The sequence below is a fragment of the Amblyomma maculatum genome, chromosome 11 (assembly GCF_055883805.1).
Source record: "Amblyomma maculatum isolate TAMU_Amacu chromosome 11, ASM5588380v1, whole genome shotgun sequence".
In the NCBI taxonomy this organism is placed as follows: domain Eukaryota; kingdom Metazoa; phylum Arthropoda; class Arachnida; order Ixodida; family Ixodidae; genus Amblyomma; species Amblyomma maculatum.
Window position 1 is genome coordinate 17,755,318 of NC_139354.1, and position 20,071 is coordinate 17,775,388.

The following is a 20,071-nucleotide window of genomic DNA, read 5'->3' on the forward strand; positions in this document are numbered from 1 at the left end:
TTTTTCTGCCAGTTCACTTGGTCGGACAACGAACTGGCACATGTGTCGGAGAGTGAGGCCGTAGATGGACCGCACGAATTGTTTCCATCTTTTAAGAGTGAATCGAGCCGTAAACGCAGAATACCCGGAAAAGGAACTTCCATCGCAGCCTGCACTCTCGGTCATAACCATGACGGCAACTGCGGTATGCTCGAGAGAACACCTATAATTCCCTCCCCTATTGCTCCTTTACTCTTTTTATACTTTGTGATTTGAATCTGGGGCCAGCGCTGCTTACACAGACTGAAAGGTATGTGTAAAGCGTTGCGTATTGCCTTATCTGCAGATTCCTTTTCGTCATTCAGGTCTCGCATTGAGATGACGGACTCATTTCCTTGCAGGATTTGCTTGTCTTGTCTGAAATTAGGCTATCTGTTTGATTGTGGTAAAAGCAAATAGCAGAAGAGACGAGACAAGGAAGTATACATCGTCGCGTCATGACACTGGGAAAACGAAGAGGCTTTTATTCATCTAGAGCGCGCAGAGCGATGCGCTCTTTGTTTTATTGCAGCACGAGTGGTGTGTCAGAAATGTGCGCGGTTGTTTCAGTTGTGTTTTATTTTTGTCTGTGTTTGGCGATAGTCCCCTTCATTTTCCATCCCCAATCATTCTTTGCATCGCCGTCGTTGAAGATTGTTAACCACTGCACGAGGCCACAAAAGCTTGGCGATCGCCATGATAAAGATACTTTCTGCAATGAGGCCCTCTCATCGCAAGACTGCCTTTTAAATGCCCTACGCTTGATTCTGCGTGGCGATCTACGCGTAAGATTCTTGCAATGCGCCAGATTCATTGCGTGCAGACAACGTCACGTTAAAGGTTAATTTGTTAACGGCTGACACTGAGAAATAGCACTGCAGAATCGGCATTGGAGTAATGCGAAATCACGGATGCTGCTGTTGGTTGTTTCTGGCTGCTTAATTCACTTCTTGTATACCCAATTTTGTCTTTGGTACCTTCAAATTGAGCACCAATTCCTTGCTAATCCCTTTTCTGGTTCTACTTCCGGTTGCGTGACGTCACATCCTCTACGACACATCGATTATCTTCTTGTTTACCAATTTTAGTTCTTAAGTAAAAGCTGTGGGCACATACAACGTGCCTTCTGATTCAATATACTCGCTCAACATAGAATAACAGAACAGGCGTTCGCTCTGTCTTTTTCGGTATATTTTCTCTTTATTTTGTTGAAGTGCTCTTCCATGTCCTCCTTTGCCCCTCTATCGCTTTTGGATGCTCATACGAATTGTCCTCGTCACTGCTTGAGTGCACTTGGGTTCGTCCTCATTATCTGAACCGTGGCACGCGCGCACGCGGACTCTCAGGTCCAGTAGGTCCTGTTCTGTCTTGGTCTGGTTGTAGTGCGTCAGCGTCTTCAAGCACGACAGGTGATTCGGCCTGAGGACTCCTCGCCGTGTGTTTAAGCAGGTGTTTCTTCAGGTGATCACTCCGGTAGAATCCCTTTCCGCATTGGGGGCACTCGTAGGGGTTCTCCCCCGTGTGGACTCGCATGTGCCTATTGAGGTTGTCGCGCTCTGTGAATCTCTGCGCGCAGACTTGGCATATGAAGCTCCTCTCCCCCGTGTGGACTACCAGGTGCCTGGTGAGATGGGAGCTGTTTACAAAGCCCTTCCAGCAGACTTTGCACACGAAGGGCCGCTCCCGAGTGTGGGTCCGCTCGTGTTTCTCGACATTGTATCTGGGTGGGGGAAAAATGAACGAATTAGAACTGCTACAACTTGAATAGGTAGCTTCCTTGACGGCTTGGAAAATAAAAAGTGAAATTTTCAGTGTGTCACAGAAACGTCACCTGCTTCATAGTCATCATATACACGGCATAGACGTGCCATCAACACGTCGCTTACGTTATAGAAAAGTCAGCTATCCCCAGCGGCATTATGTCCGAATGTTATCCCTTTTCGACAGCGCAGCCAGTACAGAGGGATTTAATTTACCGTGATTAGCGAATCGCCACCGTGATCCTTTACCGCGCGTGGGCTGGGCGCACAAGCTGATTGGTCCTGGCGCGGCAGGTATAAGTGCCAATATCCAGCACGTGGCGCCATCTATCGGCGTCAAGGGGATCTGGGCATGCGTAGGGGAAAACTCGGTGACGGATCACGGTAGTGGATCTCGAATCACGGTAAATCAAAACCCTATTGTAACTACTCAAACGCTGTGTAAAGCAATTGTATCTGGGAGCGCTTCAGACGGAGCACAGAAAAGTGCAGCGAACCTGTAGTGCCGCAGGCCCGGCCCGCTACGGTGTCTACTACAGTTCAATGTAGCGATGAGAAAGCGGCTCATACTGATTGAGAATTCTATCGCTGCGACGCGCTACTGGTCTCTGAATTCAATGCGACTTGACCTTTTAATGAGCACCGACGCTGGTAGTGCCCAAGGGGGTCACAGTGCGATAATATGGGGCCCCGCTTCGCCAATCCCGCTCCCGTGTTCAAGGGTCGTTTTCTTGCCATCTTTGGTTCCTCCTGCTACTGAAGGTCTGAGAAGACACTATGAACGCGAACCTTCATTTCCCACCGTACCGCCAGTTCCAAACGATTCAGAGACTTCAGAAAAGCTACCATTTTACCCCTCTCTCGGCACTCCTATGTGCGAGGTAGCCAATCTATATTTCTACCCTCTATTGGCACAGTGGATGCGTTTCCTTAAAGAAGCGAGTTCTTTCCGGATGTAAACGGGAGATAAAAATCATGCTAGTGCTTCGTTTCAGGAATGTAAACGCTACTTTTTCATGGAACTAACAACGCGTCGCACTCTTGTTCATTAAAGAACTGAAATCGTGGAATAACCTTGCTACTTTTTGTGTATGCGTAATTAGTCGTGTGGCAAAGGGGCGCCAAACAATGACGGATGATGGTTGCAGTCCAGATTACCAGCTATCAATAGCACAACGAGCGAGACAAAAAATTTGGCTTACTTCTTGTCGCTGGAGTAGCCACAATGGGAGCAGTTGTGCTTCTTTTGCCGCTTCTGAAGCTGCTTGCTCTGGCGGTTCACTTGATCCGACAGTAAGTTGGCAGATGTGTCGGAGGGTGAAGCCATGGATGGACCAAGCAAACTGTTCCCGTCTTCGGAGGGCGAACCGGGTCGAGAACAAAGATCATCGTTGGAAGGAACTTGCATCGCAGCCTGCACTTCTGGTCATATTAATGACGGCCACTGTGGTGTGATCGAGAGAAAACCCAGAATTGCCTCAGCCAGTATCCGTTATCCTTTTTATGCTTTGCGGCCTGGCTAGAACCTGGGGACAGCTGCTTATGAATACTGAGGATAGTATGTGTACGACATCACGATATTGCCATATCTCTCGATTCCTGTTTGTCACTCGAGTTTGTCGCGTTGAGTTGGCGGATTCACCTCCTTGCATTATTTTCTTGTGTTGTTTTTGAGGCTATGTTATCTGTTACATCGTCAAGCCATGAGCCTAGGAAAATGAGGAGGCTTTTTATCCTTCTAGAGCGCGTAGTGCGATGCGCTCTTCTTTTATTGCAGCACGAGTGGTGTGTCAGCATATGCGCAGATTTTGCAGTTGTGTTTCCCTTTGTGTGTGTTTGATTTTGCAGCTGTATGTGTGGTGGACGGCAAAAAGTTAGCTGGGCGGATGAGGTTAAGAAGTTCGCAGGGTCATCTGGATGCAGCTAGCACATGATCGTGTTAATTGAAGGAATATGGGAGAGGCCTTCGCCCTGCAGTGGGTATAGTCAGGATTATGATGGTGGTGGCTATAGTTCCCTATATTTTCCATTCCCACTAATTATCTGTGCCACCGTCGATAAAAATTGTTATGTTTGCAGCACCACTTCGCGAAGCAACCAAAACTATCTTATCGCAATGATAATGAGCACTTCCGGAATGAGGTAATCTCATCGGAAGACTATCTTTTACGACTCTTGGATGCGACGCGCCTGCTTTACGGCGTGCAGACGCCGCCGCATTAATCTTTAATTTATGAAGTACTGGTATAGAATAAAAAAATGGTTGTCCAATAAGCTATACCTGCATCATTATAGGGCAGGCCGGCATTCTCCTCCTGTCGAGGTCATGAATATTAACAGCGCCGCGTCAGTGCTGAGACAAAAATATGAAACAGCAGTAAGAGAAGTACTTGATAGAAGCACCACGCGACTGTATTGAAACTCGTGATAAAAATTAGGACGACGTTTAATCTTCGTTTTAAAGCTGTGATGTGCTTACGGTAATAGAAATCAAGAAACAAATGTGCGGTTTTTATCACGAATGCCGTATCCGAAAGGCAAACGATGAAGCAAAAAGGGAGCGTCCACGTAAACGCAGGCTCTGGGCTGGAAAATGTTAGTATTTCTCGTGCTTCATCTTTCGGGGTAGCGGTGTACATCTTAACATCGGAGGTTTGCGGTTGTCGCCGTATGCCGGCGTCACTATGCTACATTGAAGAAGGAAGATATGCATTGCCAACATGCTCTTTGCTATTGACTTGAATACTACTTCCGAAATATAACCTCCATATTTACACGCAGAATGAATAGCAGACACGTAGTATACATAGAGGGAAAGACCACATGGCGTATACTCAAACTCCCGTCTGCATTTGAATTGCTTCAATCGCTCGTGCCTACGTGGCTTAGTCTGAAGCGTGTCAGGCTGGTGACCACGAGTATCGCCTGTTAGAATGCAGATACGCAATCTTGATCTTTTTATTTGCGTAAAACCGATTGGTTTATAAAGTTGAGTTTGAGACCTGCGCCAACCGTATAGTCACATTACAAATCATGCTTTCGTTTTTTTTTTTTTTTACATGCATCCATTCGTGACGCAGATTTCACGAGAAATGGCTGATGCCATTTTATGTGGTGAGCGGGAGCCTGAAGCAATCGCTTATTAAATTGAAGGATTGTCAAAGTGGACCATGATATATGAGCCTCCGTTTTATTTATTAACCAAGCGTCAGGAATGACGCTGAAAACGAAAAGCAGGTTACGAGCCATGAGGCATGCAAAGCTCTTACATTCATCAGATATAACAACGTCATCAAAGTTCACTTACCGAAGTGGACAGCAAGAAAGGGTCTAATGTGCCACAAAGATCATCTGAGAGCAATGCTAGTGTGCACAATCTTAGCCTAATTGGAACATTGCGAACTTCGGTAGATCAAGTTATAAGAAACAAAAATGGCATGTTTTATTTAGCATAGCAAGACAGAAAGAAAAGAGCAAAGAAAACGGTGACAGCTTACCAACGGCATCAACCTGTCAGTCTCCTTCGCGTGGCAAGGCGCCTTCAGAGTAGTTAGCTGCATGGATGGTACGGATTTAAATATTAAACAGGCATAGGTTAAGTGTAATCGTGCATTGCTGAGAAATTCCGCGTGATACAGACCTGCTTTATGTGCGCTGCCTTGCAAACCACAACTGCCTAAAGTAGGACCCACCAGCAGTCGTTTCTCTGTTATTGCGAAAACATTTATTTGCTCATGAGCTGCTGAACAGAGTGTCGTTCATGCACGTCACATCATGTGAAACAGCCTTTAGGTGAAATTTAAAGGCATAATCGCAGGCATAAAAAGACCAAGACGAATCGTTTTGGCGTTGGGGAAGCACTGAGATATACAGCTCTTTAATAAATGCCCCAGCACTGACGGTGGACGTTCACAAACTGGCAAGCGCTAGAAATCTGATGTGGCGTAAATTACAAATGAAATGCTAACAAAATAACTGAACAGGCCTACTCAAAAGCACTACGATATTTGTATCTGGAGAATAAACACAGCAAGTTTAACTATTTTCGAATGAAGTTTTCGCAGATTCAAGGCAAAGTTATTTGGATTAGTAACCAGCTCCACCAGACTAAATCCTTATTTTAAGTTCGTATTTAAATTGCTATGCAAGGGTATGTTTTTTGGAATTCTGCATGCGGTATGCCTTGAAACATTTCATGTAAAGGCCGTAGGGACATGAACCGTGCGTTCTTCTGAATGAATATACTCGCGCAACACCAAATAACGAAGCAGGCGTTCGCTCTGTCTTTCATGGTATGTTGTCTCTTTATTTTGTTGAAGGCCTCTTCAACGTCCTTTACCGCTCGGTCGCTTGTGGGAATTCATAGGATTTGTACGTCCTCGTCTCTACTGGGTGCACTTTGGTTTGTCTTCATTGTCTGATTCGTGGCAAGCGCGCACGCGGACTCTCAGGTCCAGTACGCCTAATTGTTCTTCGTCTTGGTTTGATGCGTCGGCGTCATCAAGCACTTCAGGTGAGTCGGCCTGAGGACTCCTCGCATTGTGTACAAGCAGGTGTTTCTTGAGGAGATCACTCCGGAAGAACCCCTTTCCACACTGGGAGCACTCGTACGGCCTGTACCCCGTGTGAACTCGCAGGTGCCTTTTGAAGTTGTAGCTCCCCTTGAATCTCTTCCTGCAGACTTTGCATACGAAGGGCTGGTCCGCTGTCTGTGTACGCTTGTGTCTGTTGAAATTGCTTCTGGGCAGAGAAAGATGAACGAATTAGAGCTGCTACACTTTGAACAGGTAGCTTTCTTGCCGCCATGGAAAAAAAAAGGGAAAATTTCACCATCATAGAAAAGTCACCTTCTTCATAGAAGTCATGCACAGGGCATAGACACCCAAGTGGCGTATAGGCTTCTAGCTCTACAGTCACTATGATGAGCCAGTTAATGATTGTTTGGTCTCAGGATTAAGAACATATAGAGCGGCTCCATTCAAAGGAAAAATGTGCATCGGCCTTGTTGTGGGCATTGCGAAAGAAATATGATCGTGCATCTAATTGGTGTGATGCCAGGCACTGATTTATCAACACTCTATGTCGTATCAGGAAGTAACGTGAACCTAGATGTAGGAGCTTTAGGATGCTCTAGATGTGAATCCAACCCAGAATCCTTAGATCCTTGGTTGACGCGTTACCCGCAGCCTACGCGAGAATGTTCGTACGGTTTGCTTGAAGCGGGCGATGTGTCTCTCTTGTGCTCCTTCACACATCGAGAAGGATTACATATTTATGGTAATGCTAAGCGTGAGATAATAAGAGTTCAAATTAAGAGCTTACTGATTAAGCGTGTATCGATGTCCGTGTACTGAGACTAGGATCGGCAATGGGAAGCGCTTTCGCGTCATACGTTTCAATCCGGGATAAAGTGGCTGGGTTGCATGCACTCGCCAATGGCGAACGAAGCGGAAGCCTTACTGTCGCCTACTTTTGAATTATTTCCGTTGACAGTGCTGTGTTTATTTTAACTTACTCCGATTTATGCTACTGGCCCGTTAAAAAAATGAAAAGAGTTCAACGCTGCTGAACCAAATGTTGAGCGAAAGCATTAGCTGCGGGCGACCGAGCGTTCTTCTCTTTTTCTTCCTCCTCAGCACACATATAAAGCCCCGCTTTAACCAACCCGTATGAACGTGCCTTAGTGGCCTATAGGGGTAACGTGAATGTCACTGTCCTAGCAGGCTGATTTTGACATAACCGTCCCATGTGAAACGAGAGACCCAAGTTGGCAGCTCCTCCGCGCCACGCCGACCGCTTGAGTTTGGAGCCCATCTCTCGCTTTTGTGTCACATGGGGTATGACGTCACAGCATCACGCGGGTAAGACGTGGCAACCGCCGCGCTACGCCGACCGCTTGAGTTGGTAGCCCAGCTCTCACCCTACCCAGTCGAAAAAAACTACAGAACTGTGTCAAAAATACGACAAAAAGTCCTGTAGTTCTGTCGTAACCATCAGATTTTTCTGTAGTGCTGTAGTACTTTTCTGTAGTTTTTCTGTAGTATATTTCTGTTGTCTGCAGTTCTGTAGCACCTTTCTGTTGTAACTACAGAAATTTCTGATGTTACTACAGAATGTTCTGTTGTCACTACAAGTTTCCCGTCAAAATCCGCACAGAAATTCTGTCGTAACATCAGAAAATTTTCTGTAGTTTTTTTTCGGCTGGGTAGTGTCACGCGGGGTGTGACGTCACAGCGTCACGTGGGTAAGATGTACGGGGCTACCGCCGCGCTACGCTGAAGGCTCGAAACGTAGAGTAGTATTGCTTTCGCAATAAAATGTAAATTATATGCCTTTTTGACAGCGGAACCAGTACTCAGGCGGTGCTTTAGACGAATAAATTGTGACAACTCAAAAGCTGTTTAAAGCAATTGTGTTTGGGAGTGTTTCAGATGTACCATAGAAACGTGCAGCGCACCAGGAACGCCGCGTACCCGGCCCGGTACGGTTTCTATTGCAGCTCAACGTAACGATGCGAAAGCGGCTCATGCTGACTGAGAATTCATCCGCTGCGACGCGCTACAAGTCTCTGAATCCGTCTTTACTACTTATAGAGCCCGACGCCGGTGGTGCCCCAATGGTTCGCAGTGTGATATAATATGGGGTTCCGCTTCGCCATTTCCACTCCCGGGATCAGTGAGCGTTTTCCTGGCGCCTTTGGCTCCTCCTGCTACCAACTATCAATAGAACAACTAGCGGGCAAAGAATTTTGGCTTACTTGTCGTCGCTAGAGTAGCCGCAATGGGAGCAGTTGTGCTTCTTTTGCAGCTTCTCAAGCTGCTTGCTCTGGCGGTTCACTTGATCGGACAGTAAGTTGGCAGATGTGTCGGAGGGTGAAGCCGTGGATGGACCAAGTGAACTGTTTCCGTCTAAGAAGGGCGATCCGGGCCGAGAACAAAGATCATCTTTAGAAGGAACTTCCATTGCAGCCTGCACTCCTGGTCATAATCACGACGGAAACTGTGGTATGGTCGAGAGAAAACCAAGAATTTCCTCGGCCAGTGCCTCATTAGTCTTTTTATTTATGCTTTGCGGCTTTGCTTGATTCTGGGGACAGCCGCATATGCTTACTGAAGATAGTATGTGTACGACTTCACGATATTGTCATATCTCTAGATTCCTGTTTGTCACTCGAGTTTGTCGCGTTGAGTTGGCGGATTCATTTCCTTGCATTATTTGCTTGTGTTGTTTTTGAGGCTATGTTATCTGTTACATAATCAAGCCATGAGCCTAAGAAAACGAGGAGCTTTTTTTTTGACCCTTCTAGAGCGCGTAGTGTGATGCTCTTTTTGTTTTATTGCAGCATGAGTAGTGTGTCAGCATGTGCGCTGATTCTGCAGTTGTTTCCCTTTTTGTGCGTGTTTCGCTATAGTCCATCATAGTCCGCTATAGTCCATGTTTCGCTATAGTCCACTGTGTGTTATAGCCTCACGGTCTTCTGCGTCTATTATTGCTGCCAGTTATGAGATATGTTCTGTCAACCTTGTTCTGTAGATGCACTTGTATTCATTTTTATTTTACCAGTGGTTGTTTTTGCCTTGTGCCTACTGCTGACTTGTAGGGGTGGTGAGGCCCGTCAAGCGGTGCATAATTCACTGCTTTTTTCTCACCATCCCCAGTTTGCATGTACAAACTGAAATAAAGATTGATTGATTGATTGATTGATTGATTGATTGATATTTCCCGTCCGCAATCTTTCTCTCCTTCATCGTCGATTAAAATGTCAAGTTTGTGGCACCAGTTCGCGAAGCAACCAAAAACTACCTTATCGGAATGATAATGACCACATCCGAAATGAGGCAATTTCATCGGAAGACTGTATTTTACGATTCTTGCGATACGACGTGCCTGCTTCATTGCATGCAGACGGTACCACAGTACTCAAATACTGGTATTGAAGAAAAAATTGGTGGCCCAATGTAAGTTTACCTGTATCATTCCAGTGCAGGTTAGCATTCTCCTCTTGTCGAGCTCATTAATTATTCACAGTGCCAAGTCTGTGCTGATACAAAACTATGAAACAGCATTGAGAGGAGTATGTGATATAAGCACCACGCCACTGTGTTGAAACTCGTGATAAAAATTTGGATGACGTTTAATCTTCGCTTTAAAGCTGTGACTTGTCTACGCTACATGAAATCAATAAAAAAAAAAGTGGAGTGTTTACCACGAATGTCGTGTCCGAAAGCTAAATGATGAAGCAAAAATGGAATGCTCCAAGTATTGTCTGCAAAAATTCATATTTTTCGTGCTTCATTTTTTGGGGTAGCAGTGTACATCTTAACATCGGAGGTTAGCGGTTGTCGCCGTATGCCGGCGTCACTATGCCACATTAAAGAAAGAAGATACGCAATGCCAACATGGTCTTTGCTATTGACTTGAATACTACTTCCGAAATATAACCTCCATATTTACACGCAGGGTGAATAGCAAACACATAGTATACATTAAGTGAAAGACCACATGGCATACACTCAAACTCCCGTCTTCATTTGAATTGCTTCAATCGCTCGTTCCTACGTGGCTTAGTCTGTAGCGTGTCAGGCTGGTGACCACGAGTATCGCCTGTTAGAATGCAGATACGCAATCTTGATCTTTTTATTTGCGTAAAACCAATAGGTTTATAAAGCTGAGTTTGAGACCTGCGCTAACCTTATAGTCACATTACAAATCACGCTTCCGTTTTTTTTTTTTTTTTTACATACATCCAACCGTGACGCAGGTTTCACAAATGGCCGATGTCATTTTGTATGGTGAAGGGGAGCCTGAAGCAATAGCTTCATTAAAGTGAAGGATCAAAATGGAGCATGCTATATGAGCCTCCGTTTTATTTATTAACCAAGCGTAAGGAATGCCGCAGAAAAAAAAGTAGGTTACAAGCCACGAGGCGTGGAAAACGTTTACATTCATCAGATATAACAACGTCATCAAATATCGCTTTCCGTAGTAGACTGCAAGAAAGGGTCTAATATGCCACAGAGAGCATCTGGGGAACAATGCCAGTGTGCACAATCTTAGCCTAATTGGAACATTGCGAACTTCGGCAGATCAAGTTATAAGAAACAAAAATGGCAGGAATCTCCAGTTTTATTTAGCATAGCAAGAAAGAAAGAAAATAGCTAAGAAAACGGTGACAGCTTACCAACGGCATCAACCTGTCAGTCTCTTTCGCGTGGCAAGGCGCCTTCAGAGTAGTTAGCTGCATGGATGGTATGGATTTAAATATTAAGCAGGCATAGGTTAAGTGTAATCGTGCATATGGCTGAGAAGTTCCGGGTGATACAGACCTGCTTTATGTTCCCTGCCTTGCAAACCACAACTACCTAAAGTAGGCCCCACCAACAGCCCTGTTACTGCGAAAGCATTTATTTGCTCACGAGTTGCCGAACAGAGAGTGTCGTGAGATCTGTTAACCAATATGTCCTCACGAAATGACCGTTTAGTCCCCGCTAGAAATCAACCACCATTATCCTGCTCCTCGACACGGAGCGCGAACGGCCACCCCATAATGACTGCCAGAGAACGCATTTGTAATCTGCCTTTTCACAAGGCCTTCCTGCGCATGCGCGCCTCTACCCTGGTTGAAAACAAGCCGTCAAAAAGCTGCTGAAGCTTTTAGTAAAACTATGATCAGTCTGGCCATGGCCAGCGCGCGAAAGCATGTTGCGCCGCCGCCGCCGCCGCTTTAGTCCCATCTTCGAACAAAACGCAATTCGAATGCGCTTCACTGCTCGCACCGAACAAGAGCCTCCCGGGCGCCGCCATCTCCGTCTCTCGTCCCCCGTAGCCACGTGCGCGCGATTGCGACCGACCCCCGAGCCTAACATATCGTTTTTCTGGTGCTTGTCAAGCAAATGACTCGTGAGTGCTTCAATATAAACATACAGCAACTAGTATATAGTGTGTGAGCCCTAAACTCCAGCAGGAATGCGCCGATTCGTTGATTACGACTGCACCCCTAGCGTGTTTGTTTACATAGCTTTTGCATATTACTGGATGTATACTAGCTGCTCTTTTGCACGGTGCAAAATGAAAGCTGAGCTAACAATACCAAAAATATTCTTTTTTTTTCACAGCAGTTGCACTTTTGTTTGTTTATAACTGCAATTGCGCTACAAGAAGGGCCGAGTATGCTGCGTCCCCAGCCTGAGCCAGGAAAGTGGCACAAAATGGGTTTTTATTCAATGCAAAAGACAAACCAGTACGTCACGCGATGGCGGTGTTCCCAAGTTAAGTTTAAAACACCTTGCTTGCAATGTATTTAATCTTGTTAAATATTGTCACCCTTCATTTGCTGATATGCTATTATTTGAAAATCATTATGGGTGGTTTTGAACACATGCTATGCAGTGGGGGGAGGTGGGAAGCACAAATGTGTGACTGCAATTTTTTGCCAGTCTAGCTGATTGAGGCAGAGCATTGAGGGCAGTGTGCATTCACATAGTTTGGGTGTTACGAAGAAGCACTTAATTTGTCTTGTAGCTTCACCAAACAAATCCTGCTGCAATGATGACTGAACTTACACTTAAAGATCCGGATGGCATGTGATCATTGTCAGTGACTCCATTGGCAATTATTCCAATGCATCAGGACAGCTAACGACATTTGCCTGCAGCATTAATGTATAATATACATATAGAATACGAGTGCTGTCATATCCCAATCAATATGATTTTGCTGGAATTTTTGTCATACTTTATAACACTAGATTTATCAGTGCAAAGAAACAATTTGGCGAGTAGGAAGACTTTAGCCTGTCAATGCGAAATTTGTTGCTTTGCACCGCAGCCGCGTCTTTGGTTGGGAGATTACAGACAGCTCACACTTTGTGGTGCGTGGATGTCACTACAGTGAACGGAAGATCTGCAAGAAGCCAATAATACGAACTTGGTTTGCAACCGGCATTTCTGAAACGAAGCTGTGAAATGGATGAGGCTGACGAAACAGGGTGAGGCTGACGAAACCCAAAAATTCAAAAACAAAAACGATCAAAATTAACCTTTCCTTTTAAAGTAGCGTAAAGAAGGTCATGGCAGCTAACGTGTGAGCATAATGTGATTATTGCATTTCATTTCACTCCACTCGAGCGCAATTATAGTTCGTCGAAATGTGAGCTCATTTGATGCAGTATATATTTTTAACCGAAATTTATTTTAATATGTCGAAAGCAGCTTTCTTGTCTGTCAGCCATTGGTCGCTGACATCACAACAGCATATCATAACTATGTGACCTGCTATATTCGGTGTCGATTTCACTGTCGTTCGCACTCTGTGGACGGTGGTCGTTGAAAGTTATTTTTCAGCAAGATTTATTAGCAGATTCTATTTTTTTCTTCAACCTTCACTATATTATGCGACTCTAGTGATCCTCGGAGAAGTGGACTTGTTTTGGGCTTCCGTGTACAGATTGTCGCTGAGGCTGAAATCGATGGACTCATGCTGTATTATTTAAGCATACAATCAGAAGAACAATTTTCATATGTTATGATACTTAGCTTGGTTTATCAACAAGCGATTCTGCATATAAAAAATGACATGTCCAATGTCTCCTTCCTCCCTGTGCGCCACGAAAGAGGGGAGGGGTTAACATTGTGTTGCTAACTAATGACGGCCCGTCGCTCTTTCGGTCCAAGAGTTAGGAAAAAAAAACCCAAACAAGCATAAGCTGACACGAGGGCACACTTAGCGACATCAGAGAAGTAGACAAAACTTTTCAAAGAAGCGGTACCTCTTGAAATTCTGTTACAGGCCGCGTTTTCTACTCTGAGCGGTTACTCAAGGCTACTAATCAGGCAACCACAGGACCCACTATATATTGCTTACATTTATTATCAACAGTTATTAACATCAACAAAGAATACAATAAAATGTACATTTTATTTTTGCCAAAGGAGGCGGTAATACTCTGTCCGGTATCAGTTCCATACATGACGAGTTCGTCCAGTTTCAGTTAAAACGGACATGTTCTTTCCGGTATATGAGCGTCATACAGGACTGGTCTACCCGGTTTCAAATCCATATGGAATGGGATGTCCGGTTTGAGATGCATACCGGAAATAGTCTGTCCGATATTAGCTCTAGATTGGACCCGGACTGGTCCGTCCGGATTGAGATTCATACCGGACATGGCCTGTCCAGTATGAGTCGATTCAAGATTCGTACAGAACGGGTCACACCGGTATGAGATTAAAGCGGAATAACATAGGAGCGGTTAAAACCGGTAGGGCGCAATACGGGATTTTTCACCAAGGTAGCTATACGAAAACCAATGAATTGAAATGCATGACGGCCAAAAAATACAAAAGCGATTTTTGGGAATAAATGCTTATACTGAATAGAAGGAAGGCGCGAAATAGCTCCATCAGAAAGAAAAAGCGAAAAAGCGATTTCCTGCCGACTCGGAAAACTACAGAAGCGTGTCATAAATACGATAAAATATAGTTCTGGCGTTTACGAAAAAAATTCTGTCGCAAACGTCGAAAGTTCATGCAGTACTTGTCAATGGTACTGCAGTACTTTTCTGTTAAAGAAAATTTTGATGTTACTACAGAAATTCCTCTTGTCAAAACAGGCTAACCGTCAAAACTGCGCAAAAATTCTTTCATGACAAGGCGAAATGTTCTGCACTTTTTTACAACTGGGTGGATATGCGATCATCGTAGGTGCACTGTGAAATCAGAAATTACAATGAAAACTGTCAGGTATAGTTATATACATTCCCAAGGGCGTCACCTCGAGCCTTGTGCCATCAAATCAGCGTTCCTTATATGAGCAATATGAGCAGATTTTGGTAAATGCTAAGCTCACGTTATTAAATTTGTCCCCTTCCCTTGTTCACTGGCATTTCGGCCTGCTGCGCAAGTCCAGTGAGCGAGGCGAAGTTCGGCGTAATTGGCGACAAGCTATACAGGTAATGAGCGAAGAAGTTTTTACACCAGCACACCAGAGGTTCGAAATATTATGAAGCATTGCTTCCTATATTTAGCGGCACATAGGTGCTATTGAGTAAACGTACAGGGCTGTCATTATCTAGAGATTGATGTGACAAGGATTGCAATAAATGTGGCTTTCAGTAGGCGATGGCGCTTTCTTGCAACTCATTGCTTCGGTTCCTCAGTGAATCCTAGTTGGGAGATTCATGGCCAGTAGGGATACTGCCGGCATTAGGCTGTCGTCCATCAGCTTTGCGACTGGATGTCAAGAAATTCATCATAGCCTGTTTGTTACTTTTGGTTTTGGCGTGGTGGCGCCAGTAAAAGTTTTCACCACCACCACACAAGAAGGGCGCGGGAAGACGACGAAGAGAAGGAGGGCAAAACACTAACGCGTGGCGCATGGAGAACGTGCCCCGTGGAGAAGGGAGCGCATGCACAGCGTTGGAGATGAACACGAAGAGAGCCGTGGGGGGCAGACGATTCTGCGGGTGTGTCTGCTGGTGACCTGAGTGCCAGGCTTGGGCCTCTGCCGCAGACGTCCGTGCCTCCGGACCACGATCGACCATTATCGTAAGTCTCCAGGCGCATGGGCTTAAGCTGCCAGACTCAGGCGCAGCTGTTCTCGCACCTTCCGTGGATTGCAGCTGTGGTGACGTGGCCACCACTATGGCCACCGAACGCAAGCTGCCCACGTTTCCAAACGCTGCTCCAGCTATATGAGGTACGCGAACAAAACGCGGTCTATGTTGCAGCTCAGAGGCCTGCTGCAGACGCTGCCATTGACCTGACCCCTCAATTCTTGACGCAGCTAGAACAATCGACTCCGCCTACGCCCAGTCACATTTCTCCTCCAGCGAGCTTGGGGCTTCTAAATGCGTATGCGCAGAACGTGACTGCATCCGAGCCTACCTCGCTATATGTGGTTACCATCCGACTTGCTATCCACAACTATGACGGTCATGACAAGGTTCAAGACTAATGAGGCCTAATCAGCATTAACTGAATTTATATGAAGCACAATTTAGCCAATGAATTCTGGACGTGCTTTAGCACACGTTGACGCAATAACGCCTCTCTGAATCCAGTTTACCGGAATAGGCTTTGTTAAGAATAGGCCTAGCTAAGCCAAACGTTCTTTAAGGTCACATCACAATAATAAGTTACTGTGTAAACACAAATGGACCCTAATAACACCTTGCTGAGCCTAATTAGGCTTGGTTATAGTCACATACACCGGAGAAGGGGTAGGCAGCGAACGCGATGGTTCAATGGCATCCTCGAGGCGCTGCAGATGGAAGTTATGTGATGTTAGGAAGATAGAGACCGGAAAGCGTGGCGTGATATGGTCCATAGGGTAACGAAGAGTCGGACACGACTGAACGACTGAACTGAACTGAATAGTGAGCTAAGCCTAATAGGCCAAACAGCCTTTTAAGGCCACGGTGACCTATTCTCCAATGTTTCGGCACTCTATTCTCCAATGTTTCGGCACTCGCGCCGCAGAAAGCGGCGATGGAAAATTCGAGCAGCTTCCAGGCAACCGATTTTGCAATCTCGGCAGCAGCGCTGCGCCTCCTCGCCCTCGTCGACATGGGCTGACCCACGCGTGCATCCCTCGGCACGAACCTGGCCCTCCTCCTCACTTCGCGTGGGAAGGCCGCGCGTGCTGACCATACCATGGCTTCGAGTAGATTCCAGGCCGTTCTAGCGAGCCGAGGGGGGGGGGGGGGGGGGAGCATAGCTTTGGCAGCTCTAAGCTATTTCCGCTCCCCTCTTCGCCTAGAAGTTTCGACTTTGGTTATTTAAGAGCGCGCCACGCAGCCATCGTCTCTTCTGGTTCTGATCTAGAAGTCGTAAACAAGAGCAGTGAGCTCACGTTGCTCTTAGCGCATCAGCTCGTGGAGCTGCACGTAGTTTTCATTCAATCGCCTCTCTTGTAGTGCAGTCGCCCCTCTATTTTGTAAATACGTTTTCTGTACCTTGTGTTGCTCTATGAAGTTGTTTCGTCTTGTTATTGCAAGTTCGTCGTCCTTCGTCTCATTGTGTTTGGGTGTGGGAACTACACGTCGCCTGCTCAATCGACGAGCACCTTGGAGAGGTACGGAAGATTTTGAAGACAACAGAGATCCTGAGATTTTACTAGCCTGTTTAGTGCACATCACCCGGGAATCGCACGCATAACTTATGCTTAGCTGGGGCTAAACCTTCGACATTTTTTTCCCCTTTCTTTGTAGCAAAGATGTTCGCTATGAAGAACCGGTTATCGGCACAGTTGCTTACCGGCGTGCTTCTGGTGACGTGCCTGGGTCTTCTCTGGCTCGCAATTTCTGGATTTCCGTCCCGCCGCTTTCGGTACGCGCCGAAGCTTTCTAAGCAGTAAGTTGCAAGCAGCAGCTTTTCTTACGTTTCTCTCATAAAAGCTGATTTCTCCTGCATGCATCGCGAAATGGGGAATCGATTTTATGTGGTGAATTAATAAGCCGAGAACGTAATAAAAGAGTGTCAGGAAACTGGATCCATGTATTCAGGGAAAGGGTTCACAGAAAGGCACTAACCTTGATTGAGTTTTTTTCATTTTGTCGTAAAAATGGGAGTCACAATGTGTTCCTTGAATGAATGAATTCTGCTCGGGTGCACGATAGGTATACGCCACGACATTTTTACAAATGCTGCTTCGATTATGCCTGCTATATTAAGATAATTTCACAGCCTTTACCGTCAATCGTACGGAATAACCTTCAAGCGGAGAGGGCCTGCCTTTATTGCCACTCGAAAACTCGGGTTTTCCACCTATGATCCCCACCACGCCAAGCACTGCTAAACCCATTGAGCGCTTTACTTTCCACAAAGATTTCACTTGCCAGGGTTGCCTCAGTGGATCAAAAAATATATAAACCACGCCATATTTCACACTAGTTCCATCTCCACGTTTTCCAAGGAAGCAATAATTGTTCGAAAAATATGCTGTTTTAATATGAACATGGCTTGTGTGGCGCAATATTACGTTATGAAGGAGCACTGAACAAGGGTAAATGGGGTTCGCAGTTCGCAGGTCGAGCCAACGTTTCGACAAGTGGACTTGTCTTCGTCTGACGAAGACAAGTCCACTTGTACAAACGTTGGCTCGACCTCCGAACTGAGGCGTACCCCTTGTTCAGTGCTCCTTCATACCGTGTAAACCATCTTCTTCCTCTCGTTCTAACTGCAATATTATGTTGGTGCACATTAGCAGAGATGAATAATGTTAATTAATAAACACGGTAACTAATATATGATATACTGACAGTTAACTTTAACCTTTAGCACTCGTATAGTTAGGCGCCTGGCTGCAATTTACGATTCTAGCTGGTCATTAGAAATAGCCATATCAGATATTAGAATTTCGAAACCATTATGGCACTCAGCACTGTAGCTCAACTAAATTTGTCGAGCCAAAAGAGGCGTGGTTTTGAAAAGCCCGCGCTTATATCAACATCCCCAGCGCCATTACTCCCAAGGCGCAAGTGCAACCGCTGCAGTCCTATAACACCTAGTATAGTGTGAAACTCTCCTGTTGGGAGTGGGCGTACTAGTAGTACTCGATTACTCTACACATTTATAGACGTGTCTACAAAGTCTACAAAGCGCATTTCAGTAAGACAATTTAATTTCAGGTCGATTGAAGCACTGCCGGCTAAGATCGCGCGGACAATCTTGTCCGCTGACGGCGCCAATGTCTTCGACGCTACAATGCTGATTAGTAAGCTACTCAACTTTCACTGATTCTTGGGGTGGATTTGGACCCTCAGTTGGTGTAAAGAAAACTATTTGATATTACCATAACGGATGGGAGAGTTCTCAGTTTTACTGTGCCGGCCACCTCCATATTTATAAGGGAGGCTTCCTTGCATCATTGAAAGATAAATTTCTATCCTAAATGTTTCGATGAAATTTGTGGCGATATATACGAGCTTTCTGAGCTCGTAAAATTCCTGTTCTTACCCACAGGGGATGGGACAGAGCTTTCAGTCATGTTTTTGGTCTCACCATACGTGATTTTACATATTGCTGGTGAGTCGCGAGAGGAATAGTATCGCAATGTTTTGATAAGCTCTGGCGAAAACCGGCAGGCCCTTTTAGGCTGCTTCCTTGGATCTCGTTTTGCGTCTGATACCCGATGGAGGAGAACGGCAGAATTTGTGGCTTGTGGGGAATAGGACTCTCAGAGCGACACACAGCCATTTACTCCCGTCTCTGCGTTACGAATTTGTCGAGCGTTTCTATCTAAAACAGTTACTCAGGCGGCTACCTCAAAAGTCTTTCCTAGAAAGCGGTACAATGTTACTCTAGAAATAAACAACAAAAACAATACAAGTGGTATATTATACATGACCTTTGCTCCGGACAGCATGAATTTATATTCGGCGAATATGTTCGCGTTATTGCGTATTGTGGTCTAGCCGTCATGACCGACCAATGTTATGTTGAGATTATTTAAGGACACTAGACTTTGCGTACACTGTAAAAATCCTCCACGCGCGTGCATGCGTGTGTGTGTGTGTGTGTGTGTGTGTGTGCGTGTGCGTGTGCGTGTGCGTGTGCGTGTGCGTGTGCGTGTGCGTGTGCGTGTGCGTGTGCGTGTGCGCGTGCGCGTGCGTGTGCGTGTGCGTGTGCGCGTGCGCGTGCGCGTGCGCGTGCGCGTGTGCGCGTGTGCGTGTGCGTGTGCGTGTGCGTGTGCGTGTGCGTGTGCGCGTGTGCGCGTGCGCGTGCGCGTGCGCCTGCGCGTGTGCGTGTGCGTGTGCGCGTGCGCGTGCGCGTGCGCGTGTGCGTGTGCGTGTGCGTGTGTGCGTGTGCGTGTGCGTGTGTGCGTGTGCGTGTGTGTGCGTGTGTGTGTGCGTGTGTGTGTGTGTGTGCGTGTGTGCGTGCGTGTGTGTGTGTGTGTGCGTGTGTGTGTGCGTGTGCGTGTGTGTGTGTGTGCGCGTTCGTGCGTGCGTGCGCATGCATGTGATTTCTGTTTGAACTTTTATCGTCATATCTATCACCTTCATCTGGAGTAGCCTGTTATGTAGGCCAGCAATTAACTACCGTATTTTCGCAAGTGTAGTCACATGCCGAATCTAAGCGACGCCCTTTCATCTAAAGAGAAAATGAAAAAAAAAAATGGCGACGATTACGCTATTTTCTAATGCGAAATTTGAGCGTCCGTCTCGCCAAGATATCACCGCGAAATGTGCGGGGAAGAGAGGGTGGGGGTTTGGTTTGGTAAAACTTTATTTCCCACAGTAGGGGGTGCCCCCTCCCCCATAAAGAAACTTCAAGTGCAGGCCCTCGTCCAAAGTA

General features: G+C 46.0%; 1 protein-coding gene across 5 annotated transcripts in view; it reads left to right on the forward strand.

The window, feature by feature from the left end:
• Positions 1-20,071, forward strand: part of LOC146172950 (alpha-(1,6)-fucosyltransferase-like) — a 37,689-nt gene that overhangs the window by 775 nt on the left and 16,843 nt on the right. For 3 of the 5 annotated variants that reach the window (XM_084583312.1, XM_084583310.1, XM_084583311.1), the window contains exons 2-3: positions 16,987-17,128; positions 18,406-18,491. The exons of 1 other annotated variant lie outside the window; for it this stretch is intronic. In XM_084583312.1, the coding sequence (XP_084439438.1) occupies positions 16,992-17,128; positions 18,406-18,491 (223 nt within the window). In that variant the 5' untranslated portion in view covers positions 16,987-16,991. The remainder of the gene's footprint in view (positions 1-16,986; positions 17,129-18,405; positions 18,492-20,071) is intronic. One more of the 5 variants, XM_084583313.1, reaches the window with a different exon arrangement.